General features: G+C 39.5%; 1 protein-coding gene across 2 annotated transcripts in view; it reads right to left on the bottom strand.

Annotated features, from left to right (window-relative positions):
- Nucleotides 1-19,186, bottom strand: part of dnah2 (dynein, axonemal, heavy chain 2) — a 45,171-nt gene extending 25,985 nt beyond the window's left edge. The window contains exons 1-41 of one of the 2 annotated variants that reach the window (XM_044021944.1): nt 19,126-19,186; nt 18,497-18,653; nt 18,218-18,382; nt 17,863-18,097; nt 17,064-17,174; nt 16,729-16,967; nt 16,139-16,330; nt 15,316-15,473; nt 14,987-15,074; nt 14,442-14,647; nt 14,095-14,224; nt 13,699-13,896; nt 13,393-13,607; nt 13,064-13,210; nt 12,799-12,955; nt 12,333-12,442; nt 11,806-11,935; nt 11,463-11,651; nt 11,202-11,346; nt 10,901-11,093; nt 10,403-10,603; nt 10,020-10,176; nt 9,414-9,588; nt 8,664-8,827; nt 8,234-8,395; nt 7,764-7,867; nt 7,207-7,363; nt 6,697-6,779; nt 6,009-6,189; nt 5,727-5,865; nt 4,942-5,159; nt 4,687-4,779; nt 4,419-4,544; nt 4,018-4,128; nt 3,746-3,934; nt 2,884-2,987; nt 2,588-2,777; nt 2,156-2,336; nt 1,847-1,974; nt 1,379-1,531; nt 786-911 (exon numbers count right to left, since the gene is read on the bottom strand). In XM_044021944.1, the coding sequence (XP_043877879.1) occupies nt 786-911; nt 1,379-1,531; nt 1,847-1,974; nt 2,156-2,336; nt 2,588-2,777; nt 2,884-2,987; nt 3,746-3,934; nt 4,018-4,128; nt 4,419-4,544; nt 4,687-4,779; nt 4,942-5,159; nt 5,727-5,865; nt 6,009-6,189; nt 6,697-6,779; nt 7,207-7,363; nt 7,764-7,867; nt 8,234-8,395; nt 8,664-8,827; nt 9,414-9,588; nt 10,020-10,176; nt 10,403-10,603; nt 10,901-11,093; nt 11,202-11,346; nt 11,463-11,651; nt 11,806-11,935; nt 12,333-12,442; nt 12,799-12,955; nt 13,064-13,210; nt 13,393-13,607; nt 13,699-13,896; nt 14,095-14,224; nt 14,442-14,647; nt 14,987-15,074; nt 15,316-15,473; nt 16,139-16,330; nt 16,729-16,967; nt 17,064-17,174; nt 17,863-18,097; nt 18,218-18,382; nt 18,497-18,529 (6,183 nt within the window). In that variant the 5' untranslated portion in view covers nt 18,530-18,653; nt 19,126-19,186. The remainder of the gene's footprint in view (nt 1-785; nt 912-1,378; nt 1,532-1,846; nt 1,975-2,155; nt 2,337-2,587; nt 2,778-2,883; nt 2,988-3,745; nt 3,935-4,017; nt 4,129-4,418; nt 4,545-4,686; nt 4,780-4,941; nt 5,160-5,726; nt 5,866-6,008; nt 6,190-6,696; nt 6,780-7,206; nt 7,364-7,763; nt 7,868-8,233; nt 8,396-8,663; nt 8,828-9,413; nt 9,589-10,019; nt 10,177-10,402; nt 10,604-10,900; nt 11,094-11,201; nt 11,347-11,462; nt 11,652-11,805; nt 11,936-12,332; nt 12,443-12,798; nt 12,956-13,063; nt 13,211-13,392; nt 13,608-13,698; nt 13,897-14,094; nt 14,225-14,441; nt 14,648-14,986; nt 15,075-15,315; nt 15,474-16,138; nt 16,331-16,728; nt 16,968-17,063; nt 17,175-17,862; nt 18,098-18,217; nt 18,383-18,496; nt 18,654-19,125) is intronic. The other variant, XM_044021945.1, reaches the window with a different exon arrangement.
- Nucleotides 19,187-27,025: the final 7,839 nt, after the last annotated feature.

The raw sequence follows: 27,025 nt of genomic DNA, 5'->3' as shown, positions 1-27,025 counted from the left end.
TCTTTACCCGACGTGTCAGAGCAGATGGCTGAGAATTCATTAATAGAAGAGACATCATTTAGACCAAAAACACCCTCACAGCTGCATTACACACACTACTGCCCACCTACTGGACTCTGAGTCCGTCTTTGACTCGACAGGGTTGCAAGCCCCAGAGAAAACATGCGCACAGACGTGTGGAAGATATGGCTTTACACAACATTGTGTTCACTCATGAACACAATGTTGTTGGTTTTGTCTTCACTCAATATGAATGAAGATCGAGGATTGGACTGCTTTGTGTGTTTACAAGAGCTGCTAGCTACTGCCACACTGCTGGTTTGTCTGTATAAAAAGTGGATGTGCAGTCGTCTTCCGATTTGCAGGATGAGTCTAACAAGGAACTAACAATTTACTGAATGACCACCAGGGGGTGATACTGTAGCTTGTAAAAAAGCTATTTGAATATAAGCCTGTAGGAATATAAGCATTCTTCTCTGTTCATTAATAATGTCAGTAAACATTTTCATGAGGAGTCAATGATGAGACCACATTGTGCATTTAAATTGGCTGTATACATAAAGGTCAAGTGCTATATACTGTAACCGATCACCGATACACAGAAGCTGCAGTTACAACAGAGAGTTCAAGTCTCTATATTGATATGAGCAGTTCATGAAAGTATTTCATAACAAATAGGATCTCCCAGAATAACCTCAGTGGTTCTTGGATTTGCATCTACTTGCTTTAATAAGGAATAACAATTCAGGCAAATAAGGAAAAGGGAAGGTTAATGACCTACTTACCGTGCCATAATCTGTATCGGGCGCTTCCACAGAGGGGAACAAGTCCTGGATGATCCCATTAAACAGCGGCAGGTCAGACGAGGTCAACTTGGCAATGTTCATGTCCTTCATAGCCATCAACAGGACCTGAGGACAGAGAGACATAGACACATAGTGAGTCACTCATGATACCACTGAGTTTTAGAGAGGAGCTCATTTAATTTTTGTTTGTAGAAATAGTTTAGTTACAAAATCTAGTACATGCATCACAGCAACTGTCTGCTATTCCCATGAAGGTTACTGTTTTCAGTCTTAAATTCCATGTGTAGGTTCTTGCTGGGTTGCAGTAGAGGGAAATAAACAGACTGAGAAAATCTAGAAATCTCACTAAATTTGACTCATTCGAATGTTGAACACTTATGTTTGCATCATGCAAACTAGAATAATTTTAGAAAGTGGTGATATAGAGGTGGATGATTAAAGGAAATACAATCTGTTTCAGTGTTCATGAAAACAGAATAAAAGAGTTGAGTAATTACTACAATTGACATTTATTTTGTTGTACAAGACAATATATAGATAGAGAAAAGGGGAGAGACAAAGAAAAGACCTACTTCTTCATCCGGAACATTGGGGCAAGCCCGGCGCTTCCTTCCAGCATAACGAAGCAGGGAAGTGAGGGCGCGCAGGCCAAAATCATAGTGGTCCTGTTTAGACAACTGCTGCATGGCAAGGGAGTACAAGGTGAACACCTTCTTGGCCAGGAGCTATAAAAACAAAGATGCAAAGCAACAATAAAGGCAGAGACAAAAAAGAAAGAAGCAAAGTAGATGAACAGGGGAAGGAAGATGAACGTAAGCTTAAATGGGATAAATTAAGTGCAGTGTAAAGTCAGGATCACTTGCAGGGCAGTGCGATAGTTTTGTGTGTCAATCTGTGCTGAAGAGGAATACATAGAAACACATTATTTCTAGCACAGATATAACTCTGTTTCCAAAAAGAAAATAAACATCCTGAAGGAAAATGTGAACCAAACATCCAGCTCATTGATAACATGATAACCATTTGTTAAGCAGTCGTACCTTGCAGTTGTTGAAGCCCTCTCCAAAAAGTATGATTTCAGCAATTAAAGTAGAGTCTGGCACCACCATGGAGATCGGTCTGAACATGGACTTGAGGTTGTCTGGAAGCTCAGTACGACCAGCGTAACCTAGGGAATAAAAGGAAATTAAATATTTTAGTTAAAAACGCTCAGAACCAAATGGTGACAGGTTTTCATCACATGAAAATATCAAAACATCCAATTAAAATGTCTTAATGTCAATGTAACACAGTTGTCTCTTTTTCTCTCTGCCGTACCCAGATATTTGCATACAGTAGCAGTGGCTTACCAGGATTCATGGTGATAAAGATGCCGCAAGACCAGACCAGATTAATGTGCTGTCCATCAAAATGGAACTTGGACTGGCTGGCTGAGAGGGCGGAGAGGATGGAGAGGATCTGCTGGGCCACCACCGACAACACCTCAATGTTTATACGGTTAAACTCATCAAAGCAGCCCCACGCTCCTGTCTGTTTTAATAAAAACAAATTTACATGTAAAATTACACAGAGAAATACAAGGCACTCAAAATGTTTGAATAAAATGTTTCGATATTGACTTGTATAACAGCTGTATAAAAACTGTAAAATCAGTTAACATGCTTGAGATATATATACACCAAGAACACAGCTATATACGGTACTCTTGTTTCACCACATTCATTTAAAGTTACAGTGTGATTATCCTGCCTCTGTTTTTTTTGAGCAGCAGAATTCCGTACCTGTGCCAGGCCCGAGTACATGCGTCCCATGGATTTGTAGTCCAGTCCCTCAGAGCAGTTGACGACAATGACATACATGCCGAGGGCTTTGCCTAAGTCCTTTACTGTCTCTGTCTTTCCAGTACCTGCTGGGCCTTTAGGGGAGCCTCCCCGGTGGAGATGAAGCGCTGTGGTCAGAGTCATGAAACACCTGGATGGGGATCAAACATTGGCTGTCATTTGACCCTGTCATCGGTCTGATGAGTCACTGTCAATATTCAAAATAACTATAAAACAATCACAAACTGATGTGTGACCTGTCAGTGAGGGGAGTAATGACAAGACGTCCAGAGTTGCCAAGGTACTCGTAGCCATACTTAAAATGAGTGTTGGTCTGTCGTATTATGCAATCGTCCACCTCCTGTTGGGAGAACAAATAAAAATCACTTCATGTCGTTGAGCTGGTCAGCGAACTGAACAGTGGAGCAAGAAAAGCTGTACAAGTTTAAAATATGTGAGTGTATGTAGAGCAGTAAGCAAGTCCTCTGCAGGTTTTCTAGCTCGAGCACAGGGGTCTCAAACTTGCGGCCCACGGGCTACATGCAGCCTCCCAGTCAATGTCCTGCGGCCCTACACTTATTTTAAAATTATAATGAAAACTGGCCCAAACTGACCAACAGTTATCAATATTTTTTATAATATGAATTCAGCATTTAATTATATATAAGCTTGTCTTGTGTTTTAATTACAATTGTCTAAATTTTATTTTTGATTCTATTTCTGTCTGTTTTTGTTATTTACAGATTCAATTTGCATCATAAATATGTATTTTTTGTTAAATATCAAAACAAACTTTTACTTTGAAATGGTGTGTAATATCATTCTAAAAATTTTAAACTGCAACATCGTGATGGATTATGAAAATATAATAAAACAATCATTTTTTTCCCAACTGTCGGACCCTCCTAACCAGACTAGAAGTTCACTGGCCCCCAGGTTATTTTGACTTTGAGGCTCCTGCTCTGGCATGATGCAAACCACATGTAAAGACTACAGAGAGAAGCTAAAACAGAATAGCTAAAAGATTGTTGCTGAAGTTTAGGCATGGCAAAACAGCCCCCTTTCCCCCTTTTTCATATTCCCTACAGCTTTCTTTTTTGATTAGCTCTCTGAACGTACCTTCTCCCAGTAAAGTCGCAGCTGACTCAGCCAATCAAAGGCATTGACATCATTGCAGCCTGTCTTGGCCAGCTTGTCAATGACGTCTCGTGCATGAACCTCCACTGTGACCAGTGCTACAATCTTGAGGCGGAGAACTTTGGACAGGTTGCCACGGATGATTTCTGAATAGCCCTGAAGCATGGTGACCTAAGAAACACATACAGTTAACTTCTCTATGACCTGTAGAGAATACTTGTTTTTATTTAAAAGAAGAAAAAGTCAACTCAAACCTGCTTCTTTTTCAGGGATTTTAGGGAGGACTTGTCAGCTCTCTCCTTGCTGGTAATGAGAGACTTTGTGACATCATTTGTCCACTGGATCTGACCGGCAGTGATCAGCATCTTAAACAGCAGATTTGAAAATATGAAAAACACATGGTTCCTCCAGTAGAGAACCTGGTAGCTTTGTTTTAATTCTTTTTTATTTCATTAAAATACAATCAATTAAAAGTTTATTATCTATTAACTTCAAAAGCAGGACAATCCTAATTTTAGGGAATAATGCAAGATACGTGTTTCCACAATGAGTAAAATCCATTTGCATTGCTTTAAACAAGTTAAAAGCTTGTCAAACAACTGCAGGTGGAAAAAAAGAGAAAATATATATATTTTTTAAAAGGAGGCAAGTGTACCTGTCCAGACCAGTCTTTGACCCACTTGTCTCTCTGATCAAGCATCCTCTTCAAAGCTACAAGGCAGTTGTTCAGACAATCCTTCAGTGTGACACGCATGCTCTTCTCAACATCACACAGCCAAACCTATATGCACGGAAAACAGTAGAAATGATGCGTTCATTTTTATATTCCTTATCACCAGTGTCACCGTGATGTCACTCAGATTTAGCATCATGAACACTTTTGACATCATGCTCACAATAATATTCATTAAACACTGCAGTACCTCCACAGGATTGTCCAGTGGCACTGGCTGGATAAACTCGACATACTCTCCATCTGCAGAGAACATCCCGAGGGCACTGGATCTAAACCCCACCTATCACAACATACATTAAAAACAGTATTATTATATAATGACATTCTTCTCTTGGAGTGTTCATCTCACAGTATTGTAACATTTTAAATTCAACTTGTTTAAACAAAATTATCTTTTTTTCTGTCCTCATATCTATGAACAGGGGTGTTTCAATTTCCCTACCTTTTCAATACGGAGGCTCTTGATGTTGTCAAAACACTTCTTCATGTGTGGCTGCATGGCATTGGGGTTCTGTGACTGCCCCAGGATCTCCAGCACATCATCATTGGACAGGAAGTAGAATCTTGGGAATATCTGCCTCTTGGTCTCCAGGTACATGTCCAAGGCCTTCTGGATCTCCTCCAGCTTGGTACTCATCTCTGACAGCTTCTCTGGTAATCCTGGAAGGCAGAGAGGAGACACTGGCTGTAGTCCACACCATATTTACAATATTGTTTTCATCTATATTTGGAATGGAGATGCTTCTTTCAATTTTAATTAAGTGTGATTTTATATACATATGTTCAGTGATTCTCCAATTTGCAATCTGTTAAATAATAAATACTTGTTTTTATTAAAGAAAACATTTGCCACATTTGTGAGACAGTATATTTAAAGTACTGTCTTCTTATAAATACTGTATGTTCTCCATGCCTGTAACATATTCAGAGTGCAGATTGCTGTTTTCACCAAAAGATGGCATCTCACTCATGGGAGCAGTTTTTCCCTCCTGAAAGAGCAAACCTGACGTGTGCAGAAGGCTGTGTAGTGAACTCCTAGCGGAATTCTTTATCACCAGGTGCTTCTGAGCACCACACTAACCAGCTACCTGTCTACAGCTGTTTTACACTTATATAGGCCTTGAAGACAAAAGATTCTTTCTATTTTCATAGCTTGAGGAAACAGAGAAAACCTGACTCCATGTATGGCTTTGATAACAGTTCTTTGGAGGACATGTGCTGTCATACCGGGGTGGTGCGTTCCCTGTAAGGCATTGTTATCCTTATGAAGTCGGCACATGATGATTTTCCAGTTAGAACTGACATCTTCAAACTCTGTGCACTCCCGAGGAAGCTGCTCCCTGATGTCCTTCCCCTGGAAAATGTTCTAGTGGGATGAAAACCAAGAAAAATGGGGAGTGACAGAGAAACCACAGATACAAAAAATGAAGCAGTACAAATTTAAAAGACATGACACATGAGTGTAAGTTATCATATACGAATTGCACAGTATTTAAATTTGCCCTTTACCTCCAGATAAATCCACTGTCGTTGCACCGTGAGGATCATCTCAGTGACCTCCAGCACCTGGGACAGCCGGCGTTCCCAACAGTCCACCTCCTGCTCAAAGGCTTTGACAAAGCGAGAAGCCTTCATGGTGGAAAGAATAACCTGGTTGTCCTCCAGGGCTTGGAAAACCTCATCTGTGCCCCTGTGGTAGACGGCAAGAGAGAGTTTAACATGACATTGACGATTGCTTATTTTTGCAAAGCAAAAAAATTAGTTCAATTTAGTTCAACGTAATGCAGTACAGTCGCATCTTATTATTGGATTATTGTGCTCACTTGTTCTTAAAAATGGTTTCATTAATTTTGCTGGCAGTTTTGAAGCCACCACTCATGTACTGTTTTAATTTGTAGTTAAATGAGATTACATATGAGATGTATAGTGAAAAAACTGACACACTCACTGTCTCTTTCTGACTTCATACTTGTACAACATTCATATATTCTGAGTGTGTCTATGGAGACATACTACGCAGGAGTTCTTATCAAACAACACTAGATTGAGACACTGCTGGACGGAGTCTTGAGCTGCACTGAGCTACGGAAACAAATAATATGATAAAAACAAAAAAATCAATGACCACCGCTTGGAAAGAGGCTATATAAGATTTATAACTTCTCCAACTTCCAAAATTGAAGCCTGACTTTCTTACCTCAGTCGGTAGTGGCCTTTATCTTTGTAAGGCTCTATGTCCAATGCTGTTTCCTTCCAAGTCTTGGTAATGCTCTCCAAACCCTAAAATATAAAACACATCATTGATATGTTTTTCATGATACATTTTCTGGATGATCAGATCAATCAAGAAACATTTATCTTGCATTTAAGTTCTCCTGCCAACTGGAAATATGCTGTAGTTTCATCAATCTGAAAGTAATTTTATATGTGGCACAGCTAGACGCTACCGCAGAGGAATCTTTCTGACATTCCAATCAAGGATCTGAAATGTCAGTATCACAGGATTGTTCAGGCCGTCCTTCACTTACACAACGTGCCAAGAATCAAATGCTTCCATGGGCATTAATATACCAAGGAGACCGCCCTGTTATAGCATTTTTTTCTTACTTTGGTATACTTTTCCTGGGTGATATTCTGGTTCGAACAGCAAAATTAGCTACACAAATGCCCACTAATAGTCAGCTTTGACTAGAGGGAGAGACTAAACCTGTTCAATGGAGAGTTCTCTGCTGGCAGCTCCAGTGATCTCAGAGATTTTTTCAGCATACTTGTCGAAGCCCAGGGATATAATCTTTTCCAGGGTGAAGTCAGCACTGTTCGGGTCAAAAGAGCACTTCAGCTCTTCACAGATCTGCTCCCAGTGTCTGAAAGACAGTTGGCATTGAAAGCATGGTAAGTCTTGGTAAGTCTCTCTTTTTCACTTTCCAAGTGAATATCACCATGTCAATTTCTGTCAAGTTTATCTACGCTTCCCAAAATCACAATTTTTCAGATTTTTTGTCCTCTGGGAATGGAGCTGCACACACTGATGACAGACTGTGGAGGAAACCTCAGTAGAACTTCAGGAAGTTGGACAAAATACTGTGGGAACTTGACCTTGAAAATTGCTTTGTACACAAAATCATAACAAGAAATAACAGATGTGATCTAGTTCCAATCTTCTGAATAACTTTTAGAAATGAAGTTTGTTTCTGTCATGACTGTTAGGAGTGCTCTCCAAGTTCACGTTGTATACAGCGTAGATACCTTGGTTTCAGTCAGTACCTGTCTCTCATGGCTGGGTTCCTCATGTCAGCAATGAGAGGGATGATCTGCTTAAACTGGTCAATCTTGTCCTTGGAGAAATCTATGATGTCCCACTCCTTATCCTGCAGTTGGATAAAGAACATGTCCTCTCTACTATCAAAAGCAGACATGACTGAGGGGTTTGATTTAGAGGTGACAGTGATATTGGCTAAAGTTTTTGTGCATCCCGTGGGAGAGCCATACAAAAAGCTGACACAGAAAAGTTGGGTATTAAACTAAAAATACAGAAGAACTGGTACGCAATTTTGGGCCTAATTAAAAGACAGTCAATGTTCTTTCAGACAAAACACACTTTCTAGATCGTGCACAACTGAATAAATGTACTGTTTTGGGAGATCAATTAAGGTCAATTTACTCATAAAAGACAAGGAATGTATTATGACTATCACCCTGTAGCGGGAAGCTAAACTGACTGCAGTACAACTGACCTTTAGTTCTCTCTTGAGTTTGTGGAGTTTTTTGAACATGTCCTGTGCAGTGCTCTCCATGTTCTCTGTCTGCAGTGTAGCAAACTGACCGACCTTCCACCTGTTCCAACAGGAATTCCACTCCTGTGTCATCTCCCAGACCTGCTGCAGGTGGTCTATGTCCTATACGATACAGACAGACAGAAGAAAACATGTCCTTCAACACACTTTTTGGATTACTTTGGCAAGATTATCATGTAAAAAATGACCCTTTGCTGCATGTTATTCCTTCTATCTTAAATAATCATAAAACTGTGGCAAAAATATTCTAATACTACATCACACATGCTGAGCCTGTGTGAATGTCTACATTATCATAACTACATTTTATAGTAACAGCTGTACAGTTAAGCAAGAAAACACAGGCAGTATGTTAGTTAGAGTGTCAGACCTTCTCCAGTGCCCGAATGATTTTAGAAGGTGGCTGTTCTATTTTGAAAAATCCCAGCCCATGAATGGTGGTGCCCTCTTCCTGTTTTAAAGCCTCCAGGTGGCTGTGATGCACTGCTATTTCCCTCAATGCCAACTCGGTGCTCAGCGCACCGTCAAATGGACCTGGATATTGACATGAGGAAGGTAAACGTACATGATAAAGTGTAATAAACAAATAGTGAATCATTCATTTATTTATACTGTGTGTTGTAACACAAAAATGCAAAAAGAAGGCAACTGTGTCATACAGAGAGTAAAAAGAACAAACTAAACCAATGTTATTTCTTCAAAAACACTTTGGTTGGTATATCTGCACTTGTACAATATCAATTTTATGTCCGCTTATAAATATACAAGTTTAAAGATTTTACTTACATGAGACCAAGCATCTTTGTTTGTCATACATTTACTACATTCCACAAAATATAGAACAATTCTCATTCTGTTTTCCTTAATGTATACAGTACTGTAGATTAGGGAGAGTGTTATTTTTTGTGTAAAATTGCATACAACAGGAAAGTTATCCTTAAAACACAAGATGGGGAGCAAGCAAGGAAATGAGGAGGAAGGAAAGATGCCAGTTTAGTAGACATTATATGGCTATAATTCAAGAAAGTTTATTTTGCACTGACATACAATATAAGGAGCACAGGTGAAGCTGAGTGTGTGTGTGTGTGTGTGTGTGTGTGTGTGTGTGTGTGTGTGTGACCTGTGCTGCTGAACTCCTCCTGCATGGTCTGGATCTTCTTCTTGAACTCCTCTGAGGAGATGATGAGGCCATTCCTAAACTTCTCTTTGTGCTTCTGAAGGACGATGTCACTATCAATCAAGACCTGCTGAAACCACACCCACTCCCCGTTAATGGCCTCACGCAAATCCTGCACCTGAGGGGAAATGGAAAAGCATTATGACGAGAAATTAGGCTTTTTTTTTTACACATGTAGACAGTACCTAAAACAACCTTATCACTTTGTTCGGTCAATGAAACACCAGACATCCTACAAATTTCATTATTACTATTTACTTAAAATACAGTCTTGCCACCATGTCCTGTCTTTATTAGGTGTGCAAATGTAAAATGTTTTATTCCATACCTAATTATTGTTAACATTAGTACAATATATGACAGCTATTTTCTTATTACTCCATAAATAAATTACAAGAGCAAGGGTTTTTTACTGAACGGTAAAATAGCAAAAACAGATATTTGTATCCTTTACTAACACAGTCTGAACATGTATGTATGTATGTACAGTCTGTACCATGGTCAGTGTATATGTGTATTTATTTGATTATTTATGAGCGATGTCCTTACAGCCTGTTCAACTGGGACTTCATATTTGTCAAGGATAGCAAGCTGTTCATGAACGAGACGAATCTGAGCTTCTCTCTTGGCCCGATCCCCCTGCAGCGTCTCCGATAGCCTTAGGCTCTCACTGAGTTCAGCCAGAGTCTGGGGAGGTTGATTCAACCTAAAGCACACACACAAATAAACAAAATAAAGAGGTGACAGCACATTTAGCACAGCACACATCAAAAGCTCAACGATTCCTAGATCTTCTTCCCTGTCACCTTCCTATTTCTTACAATGACTGAACATGTCAGAATAGTTCAGAGCAATTGTTTTAATGTTTAATCTTTTTCATGTATTTCTAGATAAGAGCAGTGAATATTGGTGGTGTGTGTGTGTGTCCGCACCTGTTGGCATTAGTTTGCATGGAGGTGTGAAGTTCTTTAAGGCGGGTGCTAGCAATGTGGCTAAGCAGCTGTGTGAACTTAGTTTCCCATTCATTGCAATGCTGAACCAAGGCTGACTTGAGTGGTGAACAGTCCAGAGTGACAAACCCAATGTTCGAGACTGTCTCTTCCTGTTGAACACTGTTGGCTTTTTCTGTGTACCTAGAGGTGGAACAGAGATAAGGAAGTTGAACGTGTCTGCACTGCACGCTTCTGATGTGTTCTTTATAGTAGTTTAAAAGTGAATCTTATGATCAAAAGAAAGAACTGAAGAACAATAGAAAGAGGCTTGGAGTTGCCACAGCAAGACAATTCATTTGAAAGACGGCAGATGAAAAGTGACACTGTTAAAACTGTGCAGGGCCTACAGATGGTTAACTCTGCAAGGTTTTTCTGCAGAACAGTATCAAAGAGAAACTATAGAATGATGTTTTGAATTTAATTTTCATTGTACAGTACCTGTGTATATCAGTATCAAAAGAGGTGACTGGTGGGTTCAGTCTCTGATAGCGTTTGATAAAGGAGTCCTTGTTGATCTCCCAGATTTCCCTGTATTTGTCCCAAGTCTTCAGATAGGCCTGCAGGTGACTGGCATTTGCTGTCATACCTGTGGCAATTGCAGCTTGAATCTTCTTTATCTCCTCGTCCTGCTCTGAAGGACCGGGGTGACAATGGAGACATGAATATACAACCACTTAGAAATCGGGAAAACTTGTTAAATTATGTGAACAAAACTGTTTTGAAGAAATACTTATATAACCTATATTAATGTGTATGGGATTCTTCTGTGAGTGCCTGCAGTTGAGAAGTTCAGGCAGTCGTTTAAATTCTGCGACGGTGCTGATGAGCTGAGGCATAATGTTCACCATCTGAGTGAGTGTTCCAAGAGTCGGGGAGAACTCAACCTGAAAAAAACCACATGTTGTGAGGATATGCCAGTAAATGTGATAAAATACAGTATATACATATATAAAACACACACATTTGTGGCCCAAATAAAACAAGCCATTGTTGCCGGTACCTTTGGCTGAGATTGGGGAGGAGCCTGGCGCAGCGCTATCAGGACTCTGAACAAGGGATTGGGTGACGTCTTGTTGTCTCCGCTGATGGCTCTGGCCAGCATCTTCATGGATTGTTTGATGTTGTTTTTCAGAGCCTCCTCTACCATTTGGTCCACTTTCTCTGTATAAGCAAACCAGTGCTCCTGGACCTTTAACGACATGTTAAAAAATAGACATACTGTACATATGACATATGGCATTACAATAGGCAGTATAAAATTGAGCTGCACACGTAACAAAATGAAGAGATGAAGTTTAATCTCTAGAACAACATACGGTTACAAGTAAAAACAGAGTACATACCACATGTCCATCATTAGAGAAAGTGATGGAGATGCGGGTCATGATATCTACAATACTCTGGTGTGCTGAGAGCATTTTTTGGATTTGGCTCTGCTGCTGAACCTTCAGATGATCCTCAAACTCCAGGTTCCTATGAATAATAACATCCAACATGCAAAACAATGTGCATTTCTTCAGATCAATGGCAATTATGATTGTTAATTATGATGAAACCCAAGCTTATCACTTTAGACAATGTCAGGAAATGGTGATATTTGATGCCAACATTCTCACTGAACTATTAGTAATTAAATTAGATGTTGTATGTATGGTGATTTAAAAGAAGGGACATTCATGAATGTCCACTGAGTACATGGGAAAATGAATGATCAAATGAATAAACTTTCATTAATTTAGTACTGAGAAACACTGAGAAGTTGTGTTCTGTTTCAAACCAAATAGCAAATGATTAAAAATGTCTTTAAAACAATGTTCAGAGGAAGACCAACATACTGTATTTTACAGTAAGGAAGAAGTCACGTTTTTACCTGTACACAGTCTTTCCATCCAGTCTAAACAGCAAAGTTTCACTGATCTGGCGACAGAGGCTGGAGATGGATAGATTGGATACTTTGAAACCATCAACTATTAGCTGGACCTGGAGAATTAGAAAGAGGGAAAGTAAGAGAAGATGCGATTTAAGATGTGGTCTAACTGGCTCTATAGCAAGTGAGATTGCTTTGAACAACTCCTGTCCTTTTCTTCTCTAACCTAAAGTATCACTGCTGCCAGTATAAATTGAGAAGGATGCTGCTGAAAAACTGCCAAAATGTCACTTGATCAAATTCACAAATTAGCATATTGATGATGTTTATTGTGTCTACTGAATCCTATCCTCTAATAAAATTAAGAATTTGTCCAAAAACTGTTGCTAAGTTTGTCACCAAGAGTCCTAAAATGTCTGGAAAGCAGCTCAATCTTGCGACAAATTAGTGGTGAACTGTATGTTAAAACCTTGTCAACAAGCAGGAGACAGTCACGGACAAAGAGGTTTGACGGTCCCTTTGACAACCACAGGAGCTTGGTCAGTCCAGGCTGAATCTTCTTATCCAACAAACGTATTTTCTCCCGAAACAGACCCAGCTCATCAGGAGACAGCATTTCGATGATTCTACACACAGATGCATAGCAAGATTATTATAATAATTTCAGACTCCAACACAATGCAGCTGACCCCAGATATTGACATCACCCTCCTCTGTGCTTGCATGTGTCAGACCTGTTGTAGCTCCGGACCAGCAGCAGTGATTTCTCCCGCAGAGCTCTGAATTCTTCCCTGTCTTGGTAAATGTCAGCCACACACTGTGGGACCTCAAACTTGAGTCGATCCCAGTACTGGATCTCAGAGAACAGGTTCAACATGTTACTATGTGAGGAAAACACAAAATAATGTAACTAACAAGCACATGTACAGTATGTATGCATCATTTAAACTGTCTTTGTGTTAGTCTTATTAAATGTTGACTGGAATATACTTTTAAGAGCACACCTCTGTGTCTAAGTGATTATAAGTTATTGTTGTTTGTTATTTGAGTTTGTTTGACCCACTTGTCAAAGTTAATGTCCAGTTTGGCAGGATTGTCCCTGCAGCGCACCATGATTGGCTGCTCCAGTCTCTTGAGGTAATGGCCATCCAGTTTGTGGTTCCACTCACTGAAGTTCTTCCTCAGCCTCTCATCCAAAACCTGGACCACCTGGCTGTAACTGAGAAGAACCTGCTTGCGGATGTATGACTCAGGCAGGAAGTGGGCTTTCTGAAGCACCTGCAGAGAAACCATTAAACAAAGGATCAGTAAGGAGATCTAGAAGGAGGGTTGTAGTCATTCTGAATATGTTGTGATCTGATGGATTCACCTCCATGGGTCTTTCAATGCGATGTCGGAGTGCCATCACCCAGTGGGCATGTCCTGCTAACTGGGGCATATGGTCTAGAGAACACCTCGTCCTCTGGTTCAGCTCGTTGTTGACCAATTTCAGTTCGGTGTTAAAGATGTTGTAAACTTCTTCTACCTTCTCATCAGTGGTGCTCTTAAAGACCCGTGATTGAGAAGACTGGATGAAAGACAATGAGCAGATGTTTAAGGGTCAAAGACAAGTGAATTAAAGTAGGGAGGTTTTCATATTAAATATTTTATACATAATTATTTTTCTGAGGCAAATTATAATGGCATACTATAGAAGGAAGAACTGTAATTTTAGTAAGGTGTGTTAAAGCTAATGGAGAAGTTAATGTTTGTGTGTGAGAGACACCTCCTGCGTAGACATAGGCCTAAAAATGTCCAAAAGCCGAACTCCTTCCTCCACAGTTTTGACCGTCTTAAAGACTGAATTGATCAGGTTCTGCATCCTCATTTCCAGTTCCTTTATCAGTGCATTAAACCTGCATAAACAAATGAGAACACGTAAGCACTTGAATGATGAAACAGAACATTAAAACAAGCGAGTCACAAAAAAACACCCAGAGTTGATCAGTTTTGTAAGCTTGTTTTTACCCCTTACATAACATAAAATAATCAGTGGTGTAACAATGGGCTGCTACTTTATTCCATTTTAACCAAGTCTTAGTTTGAATGTGTTTTCCAGAGCAGTAGACGTACCTGATAAACTCACTACACCACGCAGGGTTCTGGACATCGAGGATGCCATTGTCAACAGAGCGCAGGTTCTGTAGGCCACAGCTGAAATTGCTCTCTATGTCCAGGAGGGACCTGGTGAATTCAGGTTCCTGGCAACCACTGAAGCACGGCAAGGGTCTCTGCTGACCATCCTCCCAGCGGGCAAACTGATGTTGGCTGTCACATACCTGAGAGACACGGAAAATAATGTGTTCCAATTAGCAAACAAAACATACTGTATCAAAAACTACAATCCTGCTGAAGGCGGAATACTAGAGGAAGAGCCAACCATGCTCAGTTTCCCCCAGTGCCAATTCAATCCCCGAAATCACACGGCTTAGAATCTTTGTTTTCAAATGAAATGGAATTCAGATCCATTTCTGGGATTACATCATAATGTAATCATTTCCGATTCACAGTTCATTTGCAAACTTTTCGTGCATTCTCTAATGATTGCATCGTTTTGGAACAGTTCTTTTGCACAAGTTGGTTGTGAAATCACTGATAAGCCGGTCTGAAAACTCTACCTCAAGCAGTTCTTTAAACCTCTGAATGAAAGCATCAATCATCGCAAAAAAGCTGGCGTGATCCAGGTCCCAGCCTTTTGAAGAAAACCTCAAAACAAAAAGGGAGCAGGGGATAGAAAAAAAGGAATAGACAGACACAGCTATGAGGACACAAAAATGTTCTCAGGGAAGTGAAAGTTCATAAAAGCCATTAAATATTCACAACATAACTTTAAGTAGCTCAAATGTAATTTCAAGACAAAGCTATTCTGTTTGTTATTACTCTGTAAGGGTCCCCTTATTTTTACACTGAACACAAATAATGACAGTGACGAGATTTAGTCTCCTACTTGTGATGGGTCTGTGAGGTGTGCAGGTATATTTCCTTCCAGGACTGGCAGCACTGGATGCAGCTACTGAGGTTTTGTTTGCTGGATAACACATATCCCTCAAAGATTCTGTCCACAGAGATGCTTTGGCAGCACAGACGTATGATCTCATTACTCATCTGCAACGCAGATGAAACAACAGAAAACCAAAACAAAATAGACAACAAAATAAAACATAAAACAAATGAAACATTACAGAGGTAAATTATGAGATACAATTTAGATATTACACATTATCTACAAAATTATATTTATAAAAAATGTGGTTTTAGGAGTTTTGAGCCTGCATTTTACAACGTGATTTGATAGAAGAAGCCCTTTTTTTATGTACTTTTATACTTTCATCGTGCATTTTTCTACACCAGCCTGAACTAGTAGAAGACCTACACACTTTCTGGTACGCGAGTCCATCATTTGTCACAACCTGCAGTTTCACAATTAGATGTCACTAATTCTTACACACTGGACTGTTAATCTTAAATTCTTCTGTCAGCTGCCAGGAACAGCAACAACATTCTGATCCACAGTAATCTACATTGTACAAGTGGTTAAATATGCAGTGTCAGTTTTAGAATTTAGAGAAAATATGAACATTTAGGCAAACAGGGTGGAAAAGTGGAAAGTAATATGAGAGGGGAAACATTGTGTAGTCATGCTCTGATCGTGGGTCAGAACAGAAGTAGCACATCCATTCATTTGTGTACATACGGTGTATTTAACATTGTGACAGTAATGTATGGGTGCATGTAACAAATAGAGCTCTGATGTTGTAAAAACCAGGTACCTTGCTAAACAGACCAGTGATCTTCTCACTCGTGTTGTAGTGGCTGGAGTTGACCCAGATGATGCGAATGAGACTGATGATGTGTTGCAGTTTTGGAGCAACTTCGCTGGGCTTCAGCTTTGTCAGCTCTTCACAAGGCTCCTTCAATATGGACAGGAAGGACAGGTTTGACTGGGCCTGCAAGGAGCAATCCTGACAACATATATAGATAGATATATATGAGAAATTAGGTTACTTATCATCATCACCTTGGTTATTCAAAGCATCAAAGCATGTTTGGCACCTGGAATTACAATTTCATACAACAATAATATTGCTGTTTTTATATCTTTATAATATTATTATTATTATAATAACATTATAACATAACATTATAAAGATAGTATTAAAGGTCATAATGTACATCGTATTATTCAGAGATAGTGTGACAGCATGAATTTCAAGTTCATGACTTATTTGTGCCACAGAATAAAACAAACAAAAGAAACATTGTTATCAGTATCTGCCCAGATTTTCATAATCGGTGCATCACTATACAGCATCTTAGAGTAAGAGATATTTTGGACTAGAGATTTGCAGACTTTCCTTACCTGTATTTCCATGGACAGTTTGCAGAAGCGTGTCACATACAGAGACTTGGAGAGCTGCAGGATGTTTCTGATGTGTTTGACCCCAGGTTTCTGAAGCTGCTGCATTATGTCCGACAGCTTGACACAGCGACTCTTCCAGAAGGCTATCTCCTGCAGTGGACCACAGCTGTCCCACACCTTCATTATTTCTTGCCCATGCAGTACTTCCTTTATCTGGTCTGTCCAGAAGATGACGACAGCTAAAACAGTCAGAATAAGTGAGTGCCCAAAATCCGAAATAGCTGTAGGGATGGATGAATGAAGGAAGGAAGGAAGGAGTGACTCCTCATGCTTACACTCCATTCTTTGTACCAGCTCCTTGTCCATGCTGGCCTCCTCAGGGTTGCACTGGAGGCCTTCCAGTGGGATGTAAAGCACTGTAGTTCCAACCTTCCTATACACATCATCTGAACAAAATTACACATAGTGAGTGTAAATGGTAAATGGTCTGTATTTATACAGCACTTTTCTAGTCAAATCTGCTTCACACTACAGTTTTGCCCTTCACCCATTCAACTCACACTTTCATACAGAACATGTATGTGCAGTGCATTTTCTATCGCTCATCTTTTATATCCATTCACACGCTGCCGGCACAGCCATCAGGAGCAACGTGGGGTTAAGTGTCTTGCCCAAGGACACATCGGCATGTAGACTAGCGGGGCTGAAACCTGTGTACTAGAGCTTTCAAAAATAAACTTCTCCTCTATTTGGAGTCACAGAGGGGCAGAAGTTTTACTGTTACTTAAGTAAAACTCCTGATATCCACAATATATCAAGTACAGACATACATTTGGTATTTTGCTAATGATTTTTAAGGAAATAAGAGGATTTTTCTCAGTAATACTGTAAATTTGTCTTCTTAAACAGACCAAAAACAAGTGTCCTAAATAGCCAGTTGTCCTTTATGCAGCACAGAAGCTGGTAAACTACATTTATGGCTCAAGGCTGACTGATATCACAAAAATAATATCTAATGGACCATTTAATAGACAGAACAAGAGTACTTTTAACTAGACTACGCAAAGAAAATGTCTAAAGAATTTTTATTCATTGATTTTCTGACTCTTTTCCTCCAAGGTACACTTCACCCACCTGTGAGGCTGGCGAGGTAGCTGTGCATGTTGTTGGTGTAGTTGTGCTTGATGCTCTTTTCTCTGTAAGAGCTGAGGGCGACCGGGGGAGCATGTAAACAGGTCATGTCTTGAAGCAGTCTCTGGGTGGGGTCACATCGCATTGTGCCAAACTGTACGGTCGTGTCAAACATCTCTGCTGTTATTATGGCTCCTGGCATGCGGTTAAAATAGGACAGCTGCTCCACCGTCTGTCCCTGTAAAATTATTGATTGGTGTTGTGGAGAGGAGAAAAAAAAAATTAAAGTAAAATAAATTATAATATGAAGTACATTTTCTTTTATATTCAAATAGATAGAAAGGAAAGTGTGCCAAACCGGTAATGGTACAGAGTACTCCACCCGCAGCGTGGCATGGGTGTCCTTATAGACCACAACAGTTGTGATGGAAGAATCCAAAATAAATTGATCCAAAGCCCTTTCATTCTCCTTTGTCCAAAACTCCTCTGTTACACCAGAAATCGCCACACACCGAATAAATAGCTTCCGGGCAATGATAAGGAATAAAATGAAAAAAGTGGGTATTTAGTGTAAAGTCTGCACACACCACGACAACAAAACAATAATACAAACATGTAATCAGTGACCCAGGTTTACCAGGCGAATGGTCCTCAAGTATTCTTCATCCATGTCTTTCAACTCTTACACCTTTAAGATTTCTTCGTTTCTGATGAAGCACAAAGACTGACACACAAGATACACTGAAGCTCTGTGACATACTGGAACATCAATTAAAACACAGTCCACTTTTTAGCTGAAACACAACACAAAAAGCAAAGGAGTCATTTTCACATGGTATTGTGGTTATAACGGCTCAAAATGTCCACCTGAAAAAATAATGACTGTGTTCTCCACACAAGCTTTTACAGGAATTAAGTCAATTCAATACATTTTGTATTGAAATTCAAGGCATTTTCTTCATGTTATTATTATTGCTATTATTATCACTATTGTTATATTTTTTAAGACACATGAGAAGGTTTATAGAACAACATACAACAAACACAATCTATAAACATTGACATATTTTGAAACAATGAATGTACATGACAATATTATTTGAGCAATGATTAAACAGTAGTAGAACAGAGAGTTAAAAGCCCTTTTTTCTGTGCAGTTATGCAGTTTTTAAGTTACCTCAAATAATTTGGAGTATTTAAGGTAACTTAATAACTCCACTTACATATCAAGAGTAGTTTACAACGAGCAGCGTGTTAGTAACTCACTTCTCAGTCGTCTTCCATGGAGTCAAAACTTGTGTTGAGTGTGCACGTCTCCATGGAAACGTTTGGTTGCTAAGGGTAACCAGCGGACTGGGGAAGGGCCTGTCACGCTGCAGAACAGACAGGAGATAAGCACGTGAGCTGAGTGAGTATCGGAGGTTTACGACAGCCGTGCAACATTTTAATTGTTGTAGCAACATCTGCTCACCACACACCTGCAACACGTGCCCGCGCGCGGGTGCGATCGCCTTTCGCGGGAGCGCGAGTATTGCCTTCATATTCACATCAATGAAATCAAGTCAGTTCGAGACAGAAACAATATTTCAGTCACGAGGAAAGAACTGCAATTAGTTTTAGGCAAACAAGTCATCATACTTTCAGTCACAAACCGGGTTTTTTGATAACAAAAAAAAAAAGACATTTGGAAAAGACAAGGTGGACAAGGAAAAGGCTTATAATGAGTTGTATGAGAGACTGGACACTAAGGAAGATGAGAAGGACAGGATATACAGCAGGTTAGAGTGATTATGGACAGAAATGGATGGAAATGTGTGAAATGAGTGTTGAAAAAATGGAAGAAGGACTTAGTTTGAGGATCTGATGCTTGAGATGGAGGAGAGATAGTGCCTCAGGAAGTGCAGGGGATTAGTAAGGAGGATGAAGAGTGGAAAGGTCATTTGTCCAGATGATACACCTGTGGAGGTGAGGAGATGTCCAGGAGAGAAAGCAGAAACCATTTTGGACCAGATTGTCTTGGAGAGTGAAAACATTGTTGTCCTGCATGGAGAGGTGGAGGTTCGTAAGAGCAAGACAGAATACCTGTGTGTGTATGACAGTGAGACAGGTGGTATGTCAAAGACGAAAGAAGTAGAGGTAGCAAAAGTGGATGAGTTTAAATACCTGGTGTCGACCATCCACAGCAATGTACAGCGCACATGAGAGGTGAAGGAAGACATGAGGACAGTTTAGTAACAGAGGAAGACACAAGGAATAGAGCAAGATGGAGGAAGATGATCTGATGTAGAATTGACTCCAAAAGGGAGAAGCTGAAAGAAGAATAATAATTGACTGTTTACAGATGGCTCAACAGGCCATAATCCTTCAAATTTAACCTACATGAATGAAAGGAAGTGATTTTGAGGTAATAACAAGCTTTCAGTCACAAGTATTTTTTTTTCTGTGTGAAAAACTGTAATTTACATGTTTAAAAAGGTCCAGAGTCTGACAGGTATTTCAACTGGGAAATTAGTGGGTTACAGTCAGTCAAACACAGCCCTCATAAATGAAAAGTAATTTTAAGTTGGAGGCAATCTTTCAATCATAACGTAGGAAATGCAAGTAAAAGTAAAAAGCTACAAGTAAGATAACACACCATTTTAAAAACTTGTTTGTAGCTTGTTTTCAAAACAAGTAGCTACACTTACCGGGACCATTCAAGGCAAGTGTAAGATAAACATTTAATTAAAAAAATCTTAATCATTTTAATTCTGTTTTCATTACCTTGCTTTGCTTCTCCTCTGATATTATTTCTGCTGACCAGTCTGGACTTTACCAGATGGCAGCAGTTGTGGGTCGCCACCCAGTGGCACAAACATGTAAGTGCCACACAAATGCAGGGGGGCAAACACAAACTGTACCATTTCAGTATCACATGACACTGGAAATTGCCTTAGTTACTGTATTATGTGACAAGATTTTTATTTGTTTACAATAACATAAAAATGCAACGTAGATGATTTTCCAGGGCATGTATATATATATATATATATATATATATATATATATATATATATATATAAACTTAAACAAATATTTAATTTAAATGACTTTCAGATTAGCAATCTTCATATATACATATAAAAATACACAAACCAGGATGATTGATGAAAACAGAAAAGATTTGCAGTAGTAGAACAAAAACAAAAAAAAAATGGAGAAAGCTATTCTTTTATTGTCACATCACAGTATATAATGTTTGCTGTGCTAGTTTAACTTACCTTTAATGTACCATCCATCACCTGGTGAGGGAGGTGCTGTACTCACTGTCACTGTTAAACACTGTAATGGTGATACATAGGAACAGTTTACCTTCATGATGAGGAGGATGCAGCAGCATCGTGTGTCCCTCTCCTTAAAAAAACAAAAACACACAGGTGGAACTGTTGACGCAGGGAGCAGGAGCACTTATTCACGCAGACAGGATCCGAAACCAGGCTGACAAATATGGACGTGTTCGCCCACGGGCAAGACCAGATTGATGGACTCATCACTGATTCTGATTCGCCTTTCTACATGGCAGCACAGCCATTTTCCTTACTCTTGAGTAAGCATTTAACATAGCCTTGAGGCATTCATAGTAAAACAGCAGATCTATCTGCCTTACTTAGTATTTCAGTGTTCTCACAGAGGGATGGTAAAACCTGACCAGAGCCAACAGATCATAAAAACTGCACTTCTTATTCTGTGTAAAGATGGATGCTTACACTTGACCCTCTCAAACTCTACTTTCCCCCCACCTTCCTACCTTTAAACTCTCTCCTCATGAAGATTTATGTTCAGTCTTGAACAACCCTCTCTCTATAGTTACTGACAGTCACTATTGATAATAGGCCCATGTTCCTTTTAAGGTAGGGTGGGAGATCATTTTCTGGAGCATTTTTCACTGTATTGCTTAAAATCCTCTTCACACCCCGATTGTAACCAATTAATGAATGCATCGTCACAAAAATGAAAAAAAATAAATTACCAGTGGAGCGGACAGGTCTGTAAACACAAGGCCCGAACACATTAATTAGATTGTGATGCCATCTGCCCCCTCTCCACTAATCGTACATGCGCAGAAAGGGCTGCAAAGTGATGACATGGTGGCTCTGGTTCTACTGGCCAGGTACAGGCAAGTATCCAAAAAAACTTGCTTTTTGCTAAGCAGTTCTCGTGAAACCACGTTTGTTGCTTCGGAGGGAAGTCTGAAGAAAGGGGCTTGGACTTTTGAATTCAAAATGCAGCCTGCTCTAACTGTGTTCCCAGGATCTCCAACCCTACCTTGAACTACTATTCAATTCAGAACAATTGGATTTTGAGTTAACAGTACAAAGAGTGTTAATTAATGTTGTCCTTTGAAACTGTCAGGTCAAGATCCTTTCCTTAGAAACTGAAAACTGTGTTGGTTTAAATGAACCCAATAACTGTGAAAAGAAAATCATTCTGTCCCCTACAGTCTACAGTGTACCTGGACACATGTCTGCAAAATATTTCATCTCAAATTTCTGTTGTGTTAGATAGGTTTGTCATTCATGATAACTGACATATTGTAGATTCCCAAACTAATAAATGTTACAGTTGGTTTTCCAATTTGAAATTTTTTTGCAGCGCACCAAAGACCTAAAATTGTATAACAGGCAGAAAATAACATTTGAACTTTAAATCAAGGCCCTGCATATCAACACTGGTCATTTTACTTAAGTTATAGCCTTGAAATAGAGGTTAGTCTTAAGCTTAAGTTGTTAGAACCTACAAAAGAGTACCAAACCAAGCAGTTCTGTGAATTATCCATTATAATCTGTCTGAATGTAACAATTAGCAAAGCACTACTTTAATAACTAATCATAGGAGTTGGTTTTTATACAACTGATCATTTTAATGCACTGGGGAAGTGAATGATGATGCATCCATAGGTTGAACATCAGCTCCAAAAATATTATAAAAATCCGTTCAAACAGTACTCTTCATAATCAATTGTTTTTTTTTACAGTAATTATTACCCCTTTACAAATATCAACATTTTAAAATTTTACGAACTGTATTTTTCTTTCTCGTTAGTTTTATTTTAAGCTTGTATCCATAAAAAACTTATTTTTGACCCCTCCATTTACCTCCAACTATAGATCACCAGTGTGCACACACACACACACACACACAGTCCTGATAGAGAGGCTTTGAAAACCTAAGAAAGTCTACGTTCTGTCTTTCTGGGGGACAAACCTTACGTCTGAATACAACCTTGAATTCAGGCGCCAGCTCTCTCTTCTTCCCTTCTTTCATTACTGGACCATTCTTCCTGCCGGCTCATTTTCTCTAGGCTCCTTCTTTTGTTTTTTTCTCCTTCTCTTTCAGGAATTGGGGCTGAGTGCTTTCTACTGGAGTAGTCCAGGCCATGTCTCACACAAAGCTGACCGACTCTAAATGTCTCGTCTGTGAAGCTTCATTAGAATTCATTTGTTTGAATAGCTTCATTTCTCCTCCAGTCACTCCCCGCCTCTGTCCTCTTTTTCAGCTTAGGGAAATGCATATTAGCATAAAAATATCCTTTACCTCACCTTGGTTGACGACTGCACTGTATGCATGAACATGTGCCTGCATGAGATTAATGTAATTCTCAGGACATGAAAAAAAAAAAAAGAGAAAAGAAACCGCAAAGGTTCACATTAAATTACCAGTTACAGAATTTTTTCCTGAAGAAGCGATGACAGTGAATTGCCATTTCTCTGTTCTATCATGTCTGTCATACAGTGAAAAATGATCACTAGAGAGTGGAGAAGCAGGAATATAGATATGCTGACAATACCAGACTGATGACCAGCCTGGATTAATGTCCATGAACACGTCAGGCACAAACAGCAGAGTCATGTGAAGAAACCAGATACAAAATGGACAGAGACAGCGAGGCAGGCAGGACAAAATTAAAGCCCGAGTCTGTGAGCTCAGAAATAATAACAGGCTGCCATGCCAATCAGGAGCGGAGAAGAGACAGATGAAAGGATGGAGGAATAAACAATGACGGGCTGTTGTTGCTGCTTGGACCAGATTACAGACCAAGGATATACAGCATCATTTAGTAAAATGAGAGAACATGGAGGGATGGATGACAGCCACAAACTAAAATACATTTTTATGGAGACAAAAAAGTCCAGTTTACAAGATGGTCAGCGGCAGCAGCAGTCGACCTGAAACCCTTCTTATACAATACAAATTGTGAGTCTGTTGCTTTGCTTTGCTTGTGTTATGTGCAGCAGGAATGAATCAACTGATCACCTCTAAAAGCAGCAGTGCAAGCATCATCTAATCAATCATGTTATGCACGTTAAACACGAACTCGTTAGCCAATCAAATCATGTTTATAGGTTTAGCTTAAACTCTACACAGCCCAAATGATTGTCCCTAATGTTTTTTTTTGGCAACCCATGCTACATAGTTGGCCATAACAGACACTCTGCTAACCTCTGACGGCCACTTGTGAAGTGTTAAAAACACATCCGTGAACAATATTACATCTAGTGCCAACGATACTCAATTTCACAATGTAAAATGAACTTAAAAATATCTTGCATCCACTTGGATTAATGTGATCCACTCTCTAATTAAATGGGTTACTCCCCAGTCCACATCCTACCCACTCACCAACGTTCAAGAAAATTAACGTCACAAAATGTCACAAAAAACACAACCTCCTTTGCGGAGGCAGTAAAAGAACACAGGCGCTTGTACTGTAAACCCAGCAGTATTCCTCCTCTGGCTGGCTCACACTCAGCTCAGGGTGCTTTTAGGAAAAAAAAAAAGAAAAATGGAACAGGCCCTGGAAGGTTTATTGAACCAGGTATTTTTCAGCCACAGAGGGCGAATACAAGGTTATGTAGGTTCCATAACTACTCACATGAGTATGGGCACACACTCACACACGCTTCCATTCACAGCCCATAATGAGGACAGAGTCAAACACTTCAAGATAAACAAATATGCCCTGGATACATCCTGCTACATACTCAACTCATGCACCACAAAACAAACACACACAAGACACAGACTTGTAGACACCTTGCTTGACCCAAACTGACAGCTGCCCAGTGATAATGAAGTAAGAATCCAGCATTTGGACGGACGCTGCCAGAGAGCCATCACTCTGCGTGTACCTCTATTCCCTGTTCTAAAGGACTGGATTTGAATAAGGAAGGTTTAGCATTAACTAGTTATGGTTAAGGTGAGGAATAACACTTTATGTTGGTTGTCCAAATGAATTGAAGTCAATGCCGTGTCTACAGAAGAATAGCTGTGCAAATTTGCAAAAACCACCCCATGGCTCTTTCAAAAGAAAAACCTTCTTCTTTCGGCTTCTCTCTTTAAGGGTCGCCACAGTGGATCATTTGCCACCATTTTGCTCTCTCCCTTGTGTCCTCATGTCTACCTTAACGACATCCATGAACCTTCTCTATGGTCTTCCTCTTCTCCCCCTGCCCGGCAGCTCCATCTTCAACATCCTTTGTCCAATATAATCCCTATTCCTCCTCTAAACGGACCAAAAAATCAACCCAAAATGTCTTAATGAGCTGCACAATCATAAAACTCTTAGATCAACATCTTAAATAAATCTCTTAAATAAGTTTCTTGGATTATTTCCTGACATGAACATGAAGTGTTACTGTTCAACAAAGTAAAATACAATACAACAACAATAATAATGATCTCAATCAATCTCATAATGTTAAGCTAAGTGATAAATGAAAATCCCTGGGTTCAAAAAAATCACTGGATCTGCACCAAAGTTTAATGAGTTGTTCCCTGGCTCACATCCCAGCCCTCCACTTTAGAATAATTAATGCATAATCCTGCTGACAAATAAATAAACCAGCAGACATACAGACAAGGGGGGGGACATAATAACAAGCTAGTGAGTCAGTGGAGAGGAAGACCTGCAGCTGATGGACTGAGCAGAAAAGATGAGTGCTGATCGATGTATTTGTTTTTCAACCGCTTTAAATCCACTGTCGTTTATTCCTGACTCAGCATATTCCTCAGTCTGGTTTTACCCAAGACTACTCATTCTTCAAACAGCACCCGTCTCAGTGTTATTGATCCAAGCAGCCCTATTGTATTTTAGTCTGTCTTCTGACTTTATGAAGTGAGACAAAAGTAGGTACAGAAGAGCATCAGAGTGAGACGTGAGAGCTTTAAGCTGACATGTTGCCTGACTTGGGAAAATAATACACTTTTATAATAGAAATGCTGATCAGTACCTGCAATTGATAATGCGTGCTGATATGAAAACTTTTATTTTACAGAATAAATGCTCAGGCTACAGGAAAAAGTGTCATTACTAGTCTTACGTAAAACAAACCTTCATGTATTTATTTGTGTTTCCTTTTTTAAATTGATCAGAATCAAGGTGCTATTTCAGATTTGGACATTTTTCTTAGATCCATAATATCAGCCCCAGAAAATTGGGCTCTAATGTGTAACTTGAAACATCATTGATTTAGAAAATTAAGCATAACATGCAGAGCTGTGTGGTGCACAGACATGAGAGACGCTCACAAACTGGACGACATCAACACTAATCCTCTTTCTCCAGCTCTATCAGGGACAAACCAACACAAGTAAACAGTTTACAATGGCAAACTGAGGCCATCTCAATCCCACACTCCAAGTGAAAATTTGATTAACACACTCATCTTATCTGGGTTTCCTAGAATCGTACAGTGTTTCATTCATGCTCTTGGAATGAGGAAATAGGGTTAAAGCGGAGTTGGGACATTTGGTCTTTGCGACATGTGTAACAGCTGACAATTAAACGCACATATTCAACTTCATTCCACATGTAGTTAGAATCATCCATGTCATTTAATTTTATTTACATAAGCCTTCCGTTAAGTATTTTATCGCACTTCAGTTTGACAACACACACCTGTCAAACTGAACCTCAATATATGAATATTTGAATAAACAGTGTACAGTATCTATACAGTTTTAACTTTATCTGAAAAAAGCTTTACTAACCTGTCACAGAGTATAACCACCCATGAACAGAGGAATCATTGGCAGATGCACATTTTTTGCATGTGCAATGCAACAAATGCCGTCCAACAACAAGATTCTGAACATCCAAGTCATCTTATCTTTTGTAAATAAAAAA

The sequence above is a fragment of the Solea senegalensis genome, linkage group LG3 (assembly GCF_019176455.1).
Source record: "Solea senegalensis isolate Sse05_10M linkage group LG3, IFAPA_SoseM_1, whole genome shotgun sequence".
NCBI classification, from domain to species: Eukaryota; Metazoa; Chordata; class Actinopteri; order Pleuronectiformes; family Soleidae; genus Solea; species Solea senegalensis.
Note: the sequence above shows the minus strand (reverse complement) of the source record. Positions and strands in the feature narration are given on the sequence as shown.